The following is a 14,098-nucleotide window of genomic DNA, read 5'->3' on the forward strand; positions in this document are numbered from 1 at the left end:
GAAAAAAGAGTAGCAAAATCAGATGTGGGTTCCTTGAAGGCAGACACAGGTAAAATTATTATGAGGAACAAGGAAATGGCAGAGGAGTTGAACAGGTACTTGGGATCTGTCTTCACTAAGTAAATCTCCCAGAAGGAGGTTATTGGAGGACAGAGGATCAAAGGGGGTAGAGGAACTTTGGCGAGAAATAGTATTGGGTAGGCTGATGGGAGTTTAGGGTCTTATAGAAACATAAAATTATAAAAGGACTGGACAAGCTAGATGCAGGAAAAATGTTCCCAATGTTGGGCGAGTCCAGAACCAGGGGCCACAGTCTTAGAAAAAAGGGGAGGTCATTTAAGACGGAGGTGAGAAAAAACGTTTTCACCCAGAGAGTTGTGAATTTGTGGAATTCCCTGCCACAGAGGGCAATGGAGGCCTAACCACTGGATGGATTTAAGAGAGAGTTAGATACTCTAGGGGATATTGGAATCAAGGGATATGGGGAGAAGGCAGGCACGGGTTATTGATAGGGGATGATCAGCCATGATAACAATGAATGGCGGTGCTGGCTCGAAGGGCCAAATGGCCTCCTCCTGCACCTATTTTCTCTGTTTCTATAAGATTCCCCCTCATCCTCCTAAACTCCAGTGAATACAAGCCTAGTCTTTTCAATCTTTCCTCATATGACAGTCCCGCCATTCCAGGGATCAATCTTGTGAATCTACGCTGCACTGCCTCAAATTAGGAGACCAAAACAGGACACAATACTCCAGATGTGGTCTCACCAGAGCCCTATACAACTGCAGAAGAACCTCTTTACTCCTATACTGAAATCCTCTTGTTATGAAGGCCAACATTCTATTAGCTTTCTTCACTGCCTGCTGTACCTGCACGCCAATTTTCAGTGACTGGTGTACATGGACGCCCAGGTCTCGCTGCACCTCCCCCTTGCCTAAACTAACCCCATTGAGATAATAATCTGCCCCCTTGTTTTTGCCGCCAAAGTGGATAACCTCACATTTATCAATATTATACTGCATCTGCCACGCATCTGCCCACTCACCCTGCAACCTCCAAACATCCTCTTCACAGTTCACACTGCCACCCAGCTTTGTGTCATCCGCAAACTTGCTAGTGTTGCTCCTAATTCCCTCTTCCAAATCATTGATATATATGGTAAACAGTTGGGGCCCCATCACCGAGCCTTGCAGCCTTATGCAGGTCCCTCTCCGTACCTTCTAAATGCAGTTATAGTACTGCCTATTCTGACAGTTCATACAATATAACCAACACTTTCTGTGTGATAAAATTGCCCCTAAGGTTTGTATTAAATCTTGCTCCTCTCGCATTAAATGTATTCCTTTCTTGTTCTTGATTTCCCTACCCTGGTAAAAGTCTGTGAATTCACCCTCATTCCCCTCATAATTTTATCCACCTGTAGAAGATCACCCTCGCCAGCCTGTGCTCCAAGGAATAAAGTCCTAAACCTCTTGCTATATCTCACCCCACTCAAGTTCTAGCAATATCCTCACAAATCTTCTCTGCACTCTTTCCAGCTGAGTGACCTCCTTCCTAGAGCAGGGTGACCAAAACTGAAAACAGTACAGTGTGGCCTCACCAACATGTTGTACAACTTTAACATAATGTTCCAACTTCTATACTCAATACCCTGACTGTTGAAGGCCAATGTACCAAAGTCCTTCACCACCCTATCTCCTTTCAACTTTACCCTTCTCACCTTAAAACTCTGCCCTCTAGTATTTGATTTTACCCTCCTAGGAGAAAGTTTCTGACGGTCTGCACTATATATGCCTCTCATTATTTTATATACTTCTATCAGGTCTCCCCACAACCTCCAGCAAAAAAACAAGCAATGTCTGTCCTACCTCTCCCTGTAGCAAATACCTCCTAATCCGGGCATCTTTCATGTAAACCTCCTTTGCACATTTTACAAAGCCTCCACATCCTTTGTGTAATGGGGAGGCAAGAAAATGCACACAATACTCCAAACGCTGCCTCACCAAAGTCTAATAAAGCTACCTGACCAAGTGTATCCAATGACATTGTGGAAACCAAGGGAAAAACTGGTGCCCACAGGTTGGCATGGATATCGTGGGCCGAATGGCCTGTTTCCATATTTCTTAGACACCATGACAATGATGGACAACATTATTGACCACAATATCTACACAACTGAATCTACACACAGAGGAATCTGTAGATGCCACAGAGTTCCAGGGTCTGGCAGATATTAACAACCACTGGGCCACCAATACCGAGTTCAGTTGTGGAACTGAGAACGGTGTCAGGTGCGGGGTGGAATCTGGAGCTGGAGCTTTCTGGGTGGTGTGGCTGACAAATCCACTCACTGCAGATAAAGCTGGAGTGACCCTTTGTCCTGGTGCTGATCTCTTGCCTTCTGCTTTGGCAATGAGAGTGAGGCAGCCAGAAGCCGGCAGCTCGGGGCCTGGATTGTGAACTCCATGGACAGCCCTGGTGTAATGGCCACTGGCAATGGTGTGGACAGGATTGTAAACACTCCATGTCACCTTGTCTTTCAGGTGAGGGATGAGTACGCCAACTTCTTCCACCGTTTCTACCTATTGAAGAAAGACTTAAAATACTCTGAGTTTTCAACTTCATCGACGCAGGTATGGTTACGATTAGTCTAGTGCCGTGTCTGTCATGGGAGAGTGATTGTAGTCATGTACAGTGTGATGTGACTGGATAGCACAGAAACGACATTTCTCACTACATCTCTGTACACGCGACTATAATAAGGACTAGTACCAGGACTTGTACCCATTAAGTGGCCTGTTTTCACCTGTATCTCTTACTTAAATGGGCTGTTTTTAGCAGTATCCGCTTCGAGAGAACCTGAAACTTCCAGAATCAATCTTGATTGACAGAATTGAAAGATGCAGCAGGAAACAGGCCCTTCGGCCCACCGATTTCACACTGACCATCAGTCACCCGTTCATACTATATTCTATGTTATCCCATTTGTGCATCCACTCCCTACACACTAAGGGCAAATTGACAGCGGCCAATTAACCAACATGTCTTTGGGTAGGGGACAAAAGTGGAGCACCCGGAGGAAACCCATGCAGTCACAGGAAGAACATCCAAATTTCACACAGACAGCACCCGAGGTCAGGATCGAACCCGGGTCTCTGACACTGAGGCAGCGGCTCTACCTGCTGCACTGCTGTGCCTCCCTGGTCATTGTTTTTTCTTTTACCAGGGATCTGCAGCACGTTCTCTGACACCCACAATGTCACATTGTCCTGTGGCTGTTGGAGTAAGGGGCTCACTCCATCCGCACACCACCCTACAATTGTACACGTCTGCACTCACACACCCAAATCCCAATTAACCTGACCAATGCTCCACTCATTGGCCCGGCCATGGCCCACACGGCCTAGATCAGGTTACACTGTCGTGCTACACAACATCACCAGCCATTCCCCATACACTGCCTCCCACACACCCACATACAAACCTGCATCATTGGCCATATATCCACCCACTCAGTGTCACACATGCTGACACACACACTCCCCACACTCGTTCACACACCCCCCCCGCAAACTGTAAACATGTCCCCCAAATATTCATCCTCCAACTCGGCCACTCACTGCACCCACAAACCCGCACACCAAGACACTCGCTCCCCTCACCCTTTGTCCCCATCTATCCCCTCAGACAGCCCCAGGTGCAGTGGTCTGTGTTGGCTCTCGTGGTGTTGCCTGCTGTGCCATGGTGGGGGTTGGCAGGGTTGATGTGCTGGTGTCCTGCTCATGAGAACATTCGTTCTCTGCTGCCTCAGCCAAAGCCAGCAGGTGCCTGGCCCCGACAAGCTGCCACGTGGTTAGTTTGTGATCTCGATGTCTTGTCTGCTTCCTTACAGGGCCTGAGAAGCGTTCATGAGACGGAAATGTGATTGAAAGCACGAGAGCTCTGCAGAGCTGGCTACAGCTGCTTCTAAAGCGAGAGGCACAGAGCACAAGAGCAACAGTGCACTGACTCTCTTTGCTTGGGACTGTAACTCGCCTCTCCACTGGGACTACCCCATTGCTGCTGCCACCCTCTCCCCATTCTTACCTCCATCGCTCTGTTTCAATTTGCTACAAACTTCAGAAGAGGCGAGAAGTTGCAGCTGAGAGTTGTACTGCTTCAGCTCTCTGCTTCTATTGAGCATGTACATAGCAGGAGTTCATAGCTTCTACATTGTTGAACAGACTGTCCAATAATAAGCACGGTAGCATCTAGCCTGGATTCTGGGGAATGGAAGAGTTGCCTTTCACTTCAAGCACCTCCCTGGGCAGATGGGATGATGTCCGTCTGGCTTTAAGGTTGCTTGATTTGGTGATCCTCTAATTGTTGGCTATTGGACAGTGGTTGGCAAGGTGACAAACCAGGATTCAGCCATCGGAAGGTGAGCACGGGCAGCACAGGTCAATGAGTGCTTGTGAGTTTGGAAGGAGTTTGCTTGGGGTCCAACATGGGCAGGGTGGATGTCTAGCAGGTTTAGAGTTGAGTTAGTGTTGAGTTTGTAAGCTGACAGAGGGTGTGTCCCAGACTGGCTTTTGCCTGCTGTTGGGTTGGTGACACAATATGATGACAAGAGTGCATGTGAGCTACAAAGCCATTCCCCATCGCCGCCCATCATTATTTGGGGCTTTTCAAGAGCCAACATAAAGCAGGTTGTAAATGCCACTGACAACCACATCTCCTGATTGATTCGGGACATGTGAGGCACAGATGAGCTTCTCTCTCTAGGCAGTGTCGAGGGTGAAAGGCTGAAGGGTAAGAAAGCTTGAACAGGACCCACCGGTCACCAGGTGAGATGCCAGAGTCTGGGCCAGGCCGCTGCTCAGCCCTGAGTCAGGCTCAGTGCAATTTCCTCAGCAGAGACCCCATCTCCTCCCGGTTTCCTTCAGCCCCTCGGCACCAGCTAATAGCCACCACCATTGAGTGATACCCACTACCATCTCACCACCACATTATCTGGGTGGAGTGGTTCATGGATGGACCTCCCATTGTCACCCTCTCAAAGACAGTGTGGGACGGAACACTCAACCCTGCCTTTGCCTGAGGCTGATGAATGAAAATGCAGCCAGTGCTGAGCACGGCTGTGGTTCCCAGTGCCCCGGGTTTGCCCTGTAACTGCCGCAGGTGAGACAAAGGAGGTTTCACCGGCTCATACGGAGGAAGCAGGAAGGGCAAGCTGGTTACACCTTGTTATTGTGTATTGATACGTAAAAATGCAAATTTTTTTAATATGCCATGCTTTTATTGAATAAAATATCATCCTGATCTGTGTGTCTTGTTAATATGTTCACATTCCTCATATTAATAATTATTTCTCATAACTTGTAAGAAGGTGTGGTCTAAATGTGAAATATCAAAGCGTTACTGAGCAAGGGCGGTTTAGACCAAATGTGCCTTTGAAATCCATGGTTACGGGAAGGCAGGAGAATGGGGATGAAAGAGAAAAATTGACCAGTCATGATTGAATGACAGAGTAGAGTTGATGGGCTGAATGGCCTAATTCTTCTCCAATGTTTTATGGTCTTATGCCCTGGGGAACAAGAAGTCATTCCTAAAACCCAGGACTGAGATTCCTTCCTGCACTTGGCCACATGCATCAATTTCTCGGAACTTGCTAGAACATTTGTGGTTGGTTAACACTGTCTACACCACCGTCTACAGAGTGTCGACTGTCTAGACCAATGTACACCTGTCTACACAGTTAGTGCCCATTGTCTTGCTAGTGAGGGAGTGCAGTGTAGGTTCACAAGGTTAATTCCCGGGATGGCAGAACTGTCATATGCTGAGAGAATGCAGCGGCTGGGCTTATATACTCTAGAGTTTAGAAGGATGAGAGGGAATCTTATTTAAACATATAAGATTGTTAAGGGTTTGGACACGCTAGAGGCAGGAAACATGTTCCCGATGTTGGGGGAGTCCAGAACCAAGGGCCACAGTTTAAGAATAAGGGGTAAGCCAATTAGTACGGAGACGAGGAAACACTTTTTCTCACAGAGAGTTGTGAGTCTGGAATTCTCTGCCTCAGAGGGCGGTGGAGGCCGGTTCTCTTGATACTTTCAAGAGAGAGCTCGATAGGGCTCTTAAAGATAGTGGAGTCAGGGGACATGGGGAGAAGGCAAGAACGAGGTGCTGATTGGAGATGATCAGCCATGATCACATTGAATGGTGGTGCTGCCTCGAAGGGCCGAATGGTCTACTCCTGCATCTATTGTCTATTGTCTTTCTAAAGCCTCCACATTCTACCAACAGTGTGTCAACAAGAATGCACAAAATACTCCAAATATGCCCAAATACGGTAAATCCTGAATAGACACACAATGCTAGAGTAACTCAGCGAGAGAGGCTGCATCTCTGCATCTCTGGAGAGAAGGAATGCAAGACATGTTGGGTCAAGACCCTGTTTCAGACCGAGTGAGGGGAGAGGGAGTCCAGAGATATGGTGGGGTAAGGTGCGAAAATGACAGATCAGACGATGATAAAGAAGTAGAATTGTTCATTGTTAGCTGAGGGGAAGATAACATGGAGGCATACAATCAGTAAAATTAATCAGGAGGACAGTGAGACTAGTGGGAGAACTATTGTGCGGGAGGGATGGAGAGAGAGGGAAAGCAAGGTTGGAGAAATCAAGATTCATACTGCTGGTATCCGTTATTGCCGTATGTCCACTATAACCAAGTAAGGTAATATCATTGTATACATAGTAGAAACAAACAAGTGCAGATGTTGGTTAATACACAATGGACAAAAAGTGCTGGAGTAACTCAGCAAGTCGGGCAGCTTCTCTGGAAAACATGGATAGGCAACGTTTCTGGTCGACATCCTTCTTCAGACTCTTGGTCCGGAACAGGAGCTGGAATCCAGGTGAGTTGATGGCCCTGGCCTGTGGTAGCCGGGGGTGAAGTGAGGAGAAGCCAGAGCACAGATAAGGATTGGCCATGGCGGTGGTTTCGGTGCCAAGAGCAGTAGGCACGGCATGGGAATGATGTGTGTGGTGGGGATGGTGGTGGTGGCGATGGCTGCTGTGGTGGCAGGTGTGACCAGGGTGCCGGTGGCGGCAAAGGCAGCTTGCCCAGGGGCTGCTAGCGATGGTAGGTGTGTCCGGATCGGTGGTGGTGGTAGCGTTGTAAGCAGCAGGAGAGGCGCCGGAAGCCAGGGGTGGCCGATGCTGTGGACGGTGAGGAAGGCGTGGGTGGACGGCACTGCGGGCAGCCAGGGCGGTGACATGAGCTGGGGGCGGCTAACACTGCGAATGGCATGTGGTGTTTGGATGCATGATCTTGCATTGAGCTTCTCGAATGTACCAACCAGCCCACAATTGTCTGGATTAAATTCCATCTGGAATTTCTCAGTCCAAATTTCCAGATGAACTATATACTGCTGCTTTCATTAGCAACCTTCCTCACTCTCCACAATTCCAATGTTCATATCATCTGTAAACTTATCATTCAGCTCCCTTACATTTTCATCAAAATCATTGGACAAAGCACTGCTATTTACAGATCACACAGCTCACAGACGTCCAGTCAGAGAAACACATCTCCAAGTCCATCTGTCGTCTGTGACCCAGCCAATATGGATCAAATCGCCCAAATCTCCGTGGATCCCATGTGATTTATTCTTCTAAACCCACCTATCATGAAGAACATTGTCAAATGATTTACTAACTACATCTACGTAGACTACATCCATTACCCAACACTCATCACTTAATGTCGTCACCTCGATATATTCAATCAAATCTGTAAGTTAGGACCTGCCCCGCATTAAGCCACTCTGAATATTACTAGTAAATCCATGATTTTCCAAATGCAAATACCAAATCCTGTCCTTAAAAATCTCCTTCAATCTTACACCCCTGGCTTGTGGCGCCTCTCCTGCCATTAGCAAGGCTACCACCACCACCGCTCCGGCCACACCTACCATCACCATGGCTAGCAGCCCTTGGGCTGTTCCCACGCGGTCCCTGCCTTTGCCACCGCCGCCGGCACCCTGGCCGCGCCTGCCACCACAGCAGGCGTCTTACTTGCCTATAGTTTCCCAGAATATCCCGGTCAAGGCCTCGAGTATCTCCTCCCTTGCCTCTATTAGTATCCTTGAATAGATTCTATCAAGCTCCATGGCCTTGTCTTCCTTAATGTTCTCCAAGACACACAATAGCTGCTCTTCCTTAATATGGACATGGCCGAGAATATTAAACACACACTAATCTCACTATCACCTATGCCTTTCTCCTTGCTCAATTCCGATGCAAAGTATTTGTGTAGTACCTCACCCACTTCCTCTGAATCCATGAATAAACTCCCTCCTTTGTCCTTCAGTGGACCTACCTTTTCCCGCTCCCTACATATGTATCAAATGCCTTGGAATAATCCCTAATCGTACTTGCCAAGGGCATCTAATGGCTCCTTTTAGCCCTTAATTTATGTTAGAACATAGAACAGTGTAGTACAGAAACTAGACCTTCAGCCTTCAATGTTCACACCAAACAAAATACCATGAAAATAACCTTTGTTTTGATGTGATCCATATCATTCCATTTCCTGCATATCCATATGTTGATATACAATCCGCTTCAATGCCAAAATCATAACTGCCTCCACTACCAGCATGTTCAAGGCACACACCACACATCTCATTTAATCGTTGCCACTCTCACCTTAAGCTATGCCCTCTAGTCTAGCGGATGAGGCGCAGTTCTGTGTGCGTGCAGCTGCCGAGAGCCGGTCCACACTCCACTTCCCGTCCCCCCGTCTACCACTCGTATCTGCTGCTTCTATCTGCCCCCTGACAAATACAAACTTGAAGAAAGAATAAAAATCAGACCCAAACTCATTCACTAAATCTACAGCACTTCATTCGATTTTTATTTGTAGCGTTTGACTTTTCACAAATCCCATGATTCCTTGCATTTTTTGGAATACCGAACTCGCTTATTTCACTGTACCTTAATTGGTACATGTGACAATAAACCCATCTTGAATCTTAAATCTAAAACCTAAGCCCCTGGCACTAGGGCAGGCCTAGTCAATAGTAGGTAATTTAAAACCACCACTACAACAATCCTGCTTTCCATACTGTGTATGGATGTTCCCCAGTTGACTATTGGGAGACCTACAGTATAACCACTTTATTATTCCCAAGCTCTATCCGTGTGGCCTCGCGGAATGAGACCTCCATCTCGGAGGTTTACTGCAAGGTACATTGGCTACTGTAAATTAACCGTGAGTGTACGTGATCAACTGCAATCATGAGTCACAGAGCACGGAAACTGACCTTTAGCCAACCTCTACCATGTCGACCAAGATGCCCCATCTACACTGGTCCATTTGCCTGCAATTGGCCTATATCACTCTAAAGCTTTCCTATCGATGTATATGTCCAAATGTCTTTTAAATATTGTTATAGCACTTGCCTCAACTACCTCCTCTGGCAGCTTATTCCATATACTAACCACACTGTGTGAAAAAGTTGCCCCTCTGGTCCTATTATATCTTTCCATTCTTGCCTTAAACCTATCCTCTAGCTCTTCATTCCCCTTCTCAGGGTAAATGACTGTGCATTCACCCCACCTATTCCCCACATCATTTTATAAACAAGGTATTAGAGATGATTCTGAGGGATAAGGTATGTATGCATTTGCATAGATAGGGGTTGAGAAGGGATAGCATGGTTTTGTAAGTGGGAATTGTGTCCAACAAATCTGGTTGCTCTCCCTCTCCACTAAACATAGACACGTACATGGATGGGAAGGGATTAGAGGGACATCTACATGGGCTTGTTGGGCCTGTTTCTGTGCTGTACAACGCTATGACTCCAAGTAAGATTGGGATTTGTTCCCAAGACAGAGGAAGTTTCAAGGTAAATTGACAGCGGTTTCCATCCCCAGAGGTCAATCATTGCCAAAGAGGTGAAGGAAAAGCAGGGCAATGTTGGAGGGGGGATGTGACTTCACCCACAGGAACACAGATGCAAGCACTGGACAATTTGTTCACCAGCTGTGGGAGTAAATAGAATCCTCCCTTGATGTTCCATCAGTGCACAGTGAGCACGAAGGATAATCCCAATAGATTTTATAAGCGCATGAAGGGGAAAAGGGTAACCAGAGAGAGAGAGCGAGAGGGGCCCATAAGGAATCAAAGCAGTCCACTCTGTGGAGCCATAGGAGATGGGCAAGGTCCTCAATGAGCATTTCTCCTCTGTTTTTACCACGGAGAAAGACATGAGGACCGAAGGTTTAAGAAGAAACTGCAGATGCTGGAAAATCGAAGGTACACAAAAATGCTGGAGAAACTCAGCGGGTGCAGCAGCATCTATTGAGCGAAGGAAATAGGCAACGTTTCGGGCCGAAACCCTTCGTCTGAAGAAGGGTTTTGCCCCGAAACTTTGCCTATTTCCTTCGCTCCATAGACGCTGCTGCACCCGCTGAGTTTCTCCAGCATTTTGAGGACCGAGGAACGTTCAAAAGTTTCAAAGGTATTTTATTATCAAGTGGACCAATTAAGATCCAGTGATATGCGAATTACCATACAGCCATATGAAAAAACAAGCAAATAGACACAAATACATAAAAGTTAACATACAGTGGCTTGCAAAAGTTTTCATACCCATTAAACTTTTCCAAATTTTGTCACGATACAACCACAAACGTAAATGTATTTTATTGGGATTTTATGTGATAGACCAACACAAAGTGGCGCATAATTGTGAAGTGGAAGGAAAATGATGCATGGTTTTCAAATTTTTTTACAAATAAAAAACTGAAAAGTGTGGCGTGCAAAAGTATTCAGCCCCCCAGAGTCAATACTTTGTAGAACCACCTTTCGCTGCAATTACAGCTGCAGTCTTTTGGGGTATGTCTCTACCAGCTTTGCACATCTAGAGACTGAACTTTTTGCTCATTCTTCTTTGCAAAATAGCTCAAGCTTGGATGGAGAGCGTCTGTGAACAGCAATTTTCAAGTCTTGCCAGAGATTCTCAATTGGATTTAGGTCTGGACTTTGACTGGGCCATTCTAACACATGAATATGCTTTGATCTAAACCATTCCATTGTAGATCTGGCTGTATGTTTAGGGTCGTTGTCCTGCTGGAAGGTGAACCTCCGCCCCAGTCTCAAGTCTTTTGCAGACTCTGACAGGTTTTCTTCCAAGATTGCCCTGTATTTGGCTCCATCCATCTTCCCATCAACTCTGACCAGCTTCCCTGTCCCTGCTGAAGAAAAGCATCCCCACAGCATGATGCTGCCACCACCATGTTTCATAGTGGGGATGGTGTGTTCAGGGTGATGTGCAGTGTTAGTTTTCCGCCACACATAGCGTTTTGCATTTAGGCCAAAAACTTCAATTTTGGTCTCATCTGACCAGAGCACCTTCCTCCACATGTTTGCTGTGTCCTCCACATGGCTTGTGGCAAACTGCAAACGGGACTTCCTATGGCATTTTTTCAACAATGGCTTTCTTCTTGCCACTCTTCCATAAAGGCCCGATTTGTGGAGTGCACGACTAATAGTTGTCCTGTGGTCAGATTCTCCCACCTGAGCTGTGGATCTCTGCAGCTCCTCCAGAGTTACCATGGGCCTCTTGGCTGCTTCTCTGATCAATGCTCTCCTTGCCCAGCCTGTCAGTTTAGGTGGACGGCCATGTCTTGGTAGGTTTGCAGTTGTGCCATATTCTTTCCATTTTCGGGTGATGGATTGAACAGTGCTCCGTGAGATGTTCAAAGCTTGGGATATTTTTTTATAACCTAACCCTGCTTTAAACTTCTCCACAACTTTATCCCTGACCTGTCTGGTGTGTTCCTTGGGCTTCATGATGCTGTTTGTCACTAATGTTCTCTAACAAACCTCTGAGGCCTTCACAGAACAGCTGTATTTATACTGAGATTAGATTACACACAAGTGGATTCTATTTACTTAGGTGACTTCTGAAGGCAATTGGTTGCACTGGATTTTATTTAGGGGTATCAGAGTAAAGGGGACTGAATACTTTTGCACGCCCCACTTTTCAGTTTTTTATTTGTAAAAAAATTTGAAAACCATGTATCATTTTCCTTCCACTTCACAATTATGCGCCCCTTTGTGTTGGTCTATCACATAAAATCCCAATAAAATACATTTACGTTTGTGGTTGTAACGTGACAAAATGTGGAAAAGTTCAAGGGGTATGAAAACTTTTGCAAGCCACTGTAAACATTCACCACAGCAAATTCCCCACATTCCTCACTGTGAACTTCTTACTTCTTAAGCCCTTAAGCATAGGCCATTGACAAATGTCCTCCACCTCATTTGGTTGTTGGCAGTTCTTCCCCAGTTGAGCCCACTCAGACATTTCTGTCTGGACACCTCAGTTCCAGCTGTTCCTGCAGTGACCTCTTTTCCATTTTAACATTACATCCCAACTTCTATATTCAATGCTCTGATTTATAAAGGCCAGCACACCAAAAGCTTTCTTTACCACTCTATCTACATGAGATTCCACCTTCAGGGAACTATGCGCAGTTATTCCTAGATCCCTCTGTTCAACTGCACTCCTCAATTTGCTACCATTTACCATGTACGTCCTATTTTGATTTGTCCTGCCAAGATGTAGCACCTCACACTTATCAGCATTAAACTCCATCTGCCATCTTTCAGCCCATTCTTCCAAATGGCCTAAATCTCTCTATAGACTTTGGAAATCTACTTCATTATCCACAACACCACCTATCAAGAAGGTTAGTCAAACATGACCTTCCAGGCACAAATCCACGTTGACTGTTCCTAATCAGTCCCTGTTTATCCACATGCTTATATATATTATCTCTAAGTATCCTTTCCATCAATTTGCCCACCACTGACGTCAAACTAACATGTCTATAATTGCTAGGCTTACTCTTAGACCCCTTTTTAAACCAGCATTTATGTGTACCTACAGTTTTTTCAATACTGCCTCTGCAGCTTTTGCTGTTTTCAATACTGTTTCTGCAGCTTTTATCTTTAAAGCTCTTAGGTTTTAAAGATAATACAGCCTTTCGGCTTGCTTCATCTCCGTGAGCGTTCGGTCTCACTCGGGCCTGCACAGGGCTGGGGCGCGATGTGGGCTCACTCACCACCCTCAGCTGCTTGCAGTATCCTGCCGGTAGCTCGGCACTGACGTCCAAACAGGTACTTACATGTGTAGTGGACCCGTCGAGATGCATTCCTGGCATTCTTTACTGAGCTGGAAAGCGTCAATTTTTCAAGGGCTTTCTTTTTTCTGTTTCTTTCCAGGGCTAAATCACACAAACCGCTGCCACCATGTTGTACATGGTACGGTATCTGTTATGCCATTATTATGACTCTGGAATGACCACAAGTACACATATTTAGGGGTTTGAAGCTGAGGATAAATCAAGGCTCTGTGTAGTTCACGGCCAACTGCAACCAGAGTGCCCAGCCCATCTTACATCATTTCCACATATACATGTAGCTACGCGGGCAAACAGAGAAGTCCTTGTGACAAATAAATGTATTGTATTGTATAACAAAGTAGTCCTTGCAATATCACAACAAGAGCCCCCCCCCCCCCCCCCGTTAACTGCTGCGAATGGCAGCTCAATCCATACATATGGCGTCCGCACGGTTCCCATCATTTTCAGCGTGCCATTTCACCTGGCCATTCATCATCGCGGACGCAGTAATCTGGGCGCAGATTTATTGTGGGCGCACTCGCTCCTCATGGACATGAGGGGCCAACGTCTCGTCCACGCATCAACATTTGAGAAGATCTCCTTGCTCTCAACTGCACCCACCGCGCCGGTCAGCAACCCCGTAGCGACGGTGGACAATGTCTACACCCAGGTACTGTCTGAGTTTCTGGACCTTGTCATCCCCAAGTTTGGCTCGGCCAGCCTGAGGCACGGTGTCATGCACCATATTCTGACATCGGGTCCACCGCTCCACGGCTCGCTCCCGACAAGCTCCTCATAGCAAAGGTGGAGTTTCGGAGTATGGAGCATCATTTGATGTTCGAACAGCCCATGGACCTCCCCGCTGCACATGGTGCCGAAGGCTGTGTGGGGACTACAGCCGCCTTAACGAGGCCACGA

The 14,098-nt window shown here is 46.6% G+C and overlaps 1 protein-coding gene across 1 annotated transcript in view; it reads left to right on the forward strand.

The window, feature by feature from the left end:
- LOC116991819 (adhesion G protein-coupled receptor E2-like) overlaps positions 1–5,300 on the forward strand; it is a 157,268-nt gene extending 151,968 nt beyond the window's left edge. The window contains exons 14-15 of the mRNA XM_033050784.1: positions 2,544–2,633; positions 3,893–5,300. Of these exons, the coding sequence (XP_032906675.1) occupies positions 2,544–2,633; positions 3,893–3,925 (123 nt within the window). The 3' untranslated portion in view covers positions 3,926–5,300. The remainder of the gene's footprint in view (positions 1–2,543; positions 2,634–3,892) is intronic.
- Positions 5,301–14,098: the final 8,798 nt, after the last annotated feature.

This window comes from Amblyraja radiata, chromosome 35 (genome assembly GCF_010909765.2).
Source record: "Amblyraja radiata isolate CabotCenter1 chromosome 35, sAmbRad1.1.pri, whole genome shotgun sequence".
In the NCBI taxonomy this organism is placed as follows: Eukaryota; Metazoa; Chordata; class Chondrichthyes; order Rajiformes; family Rajidae; genus Amblyraja; species Amblyraja radiata.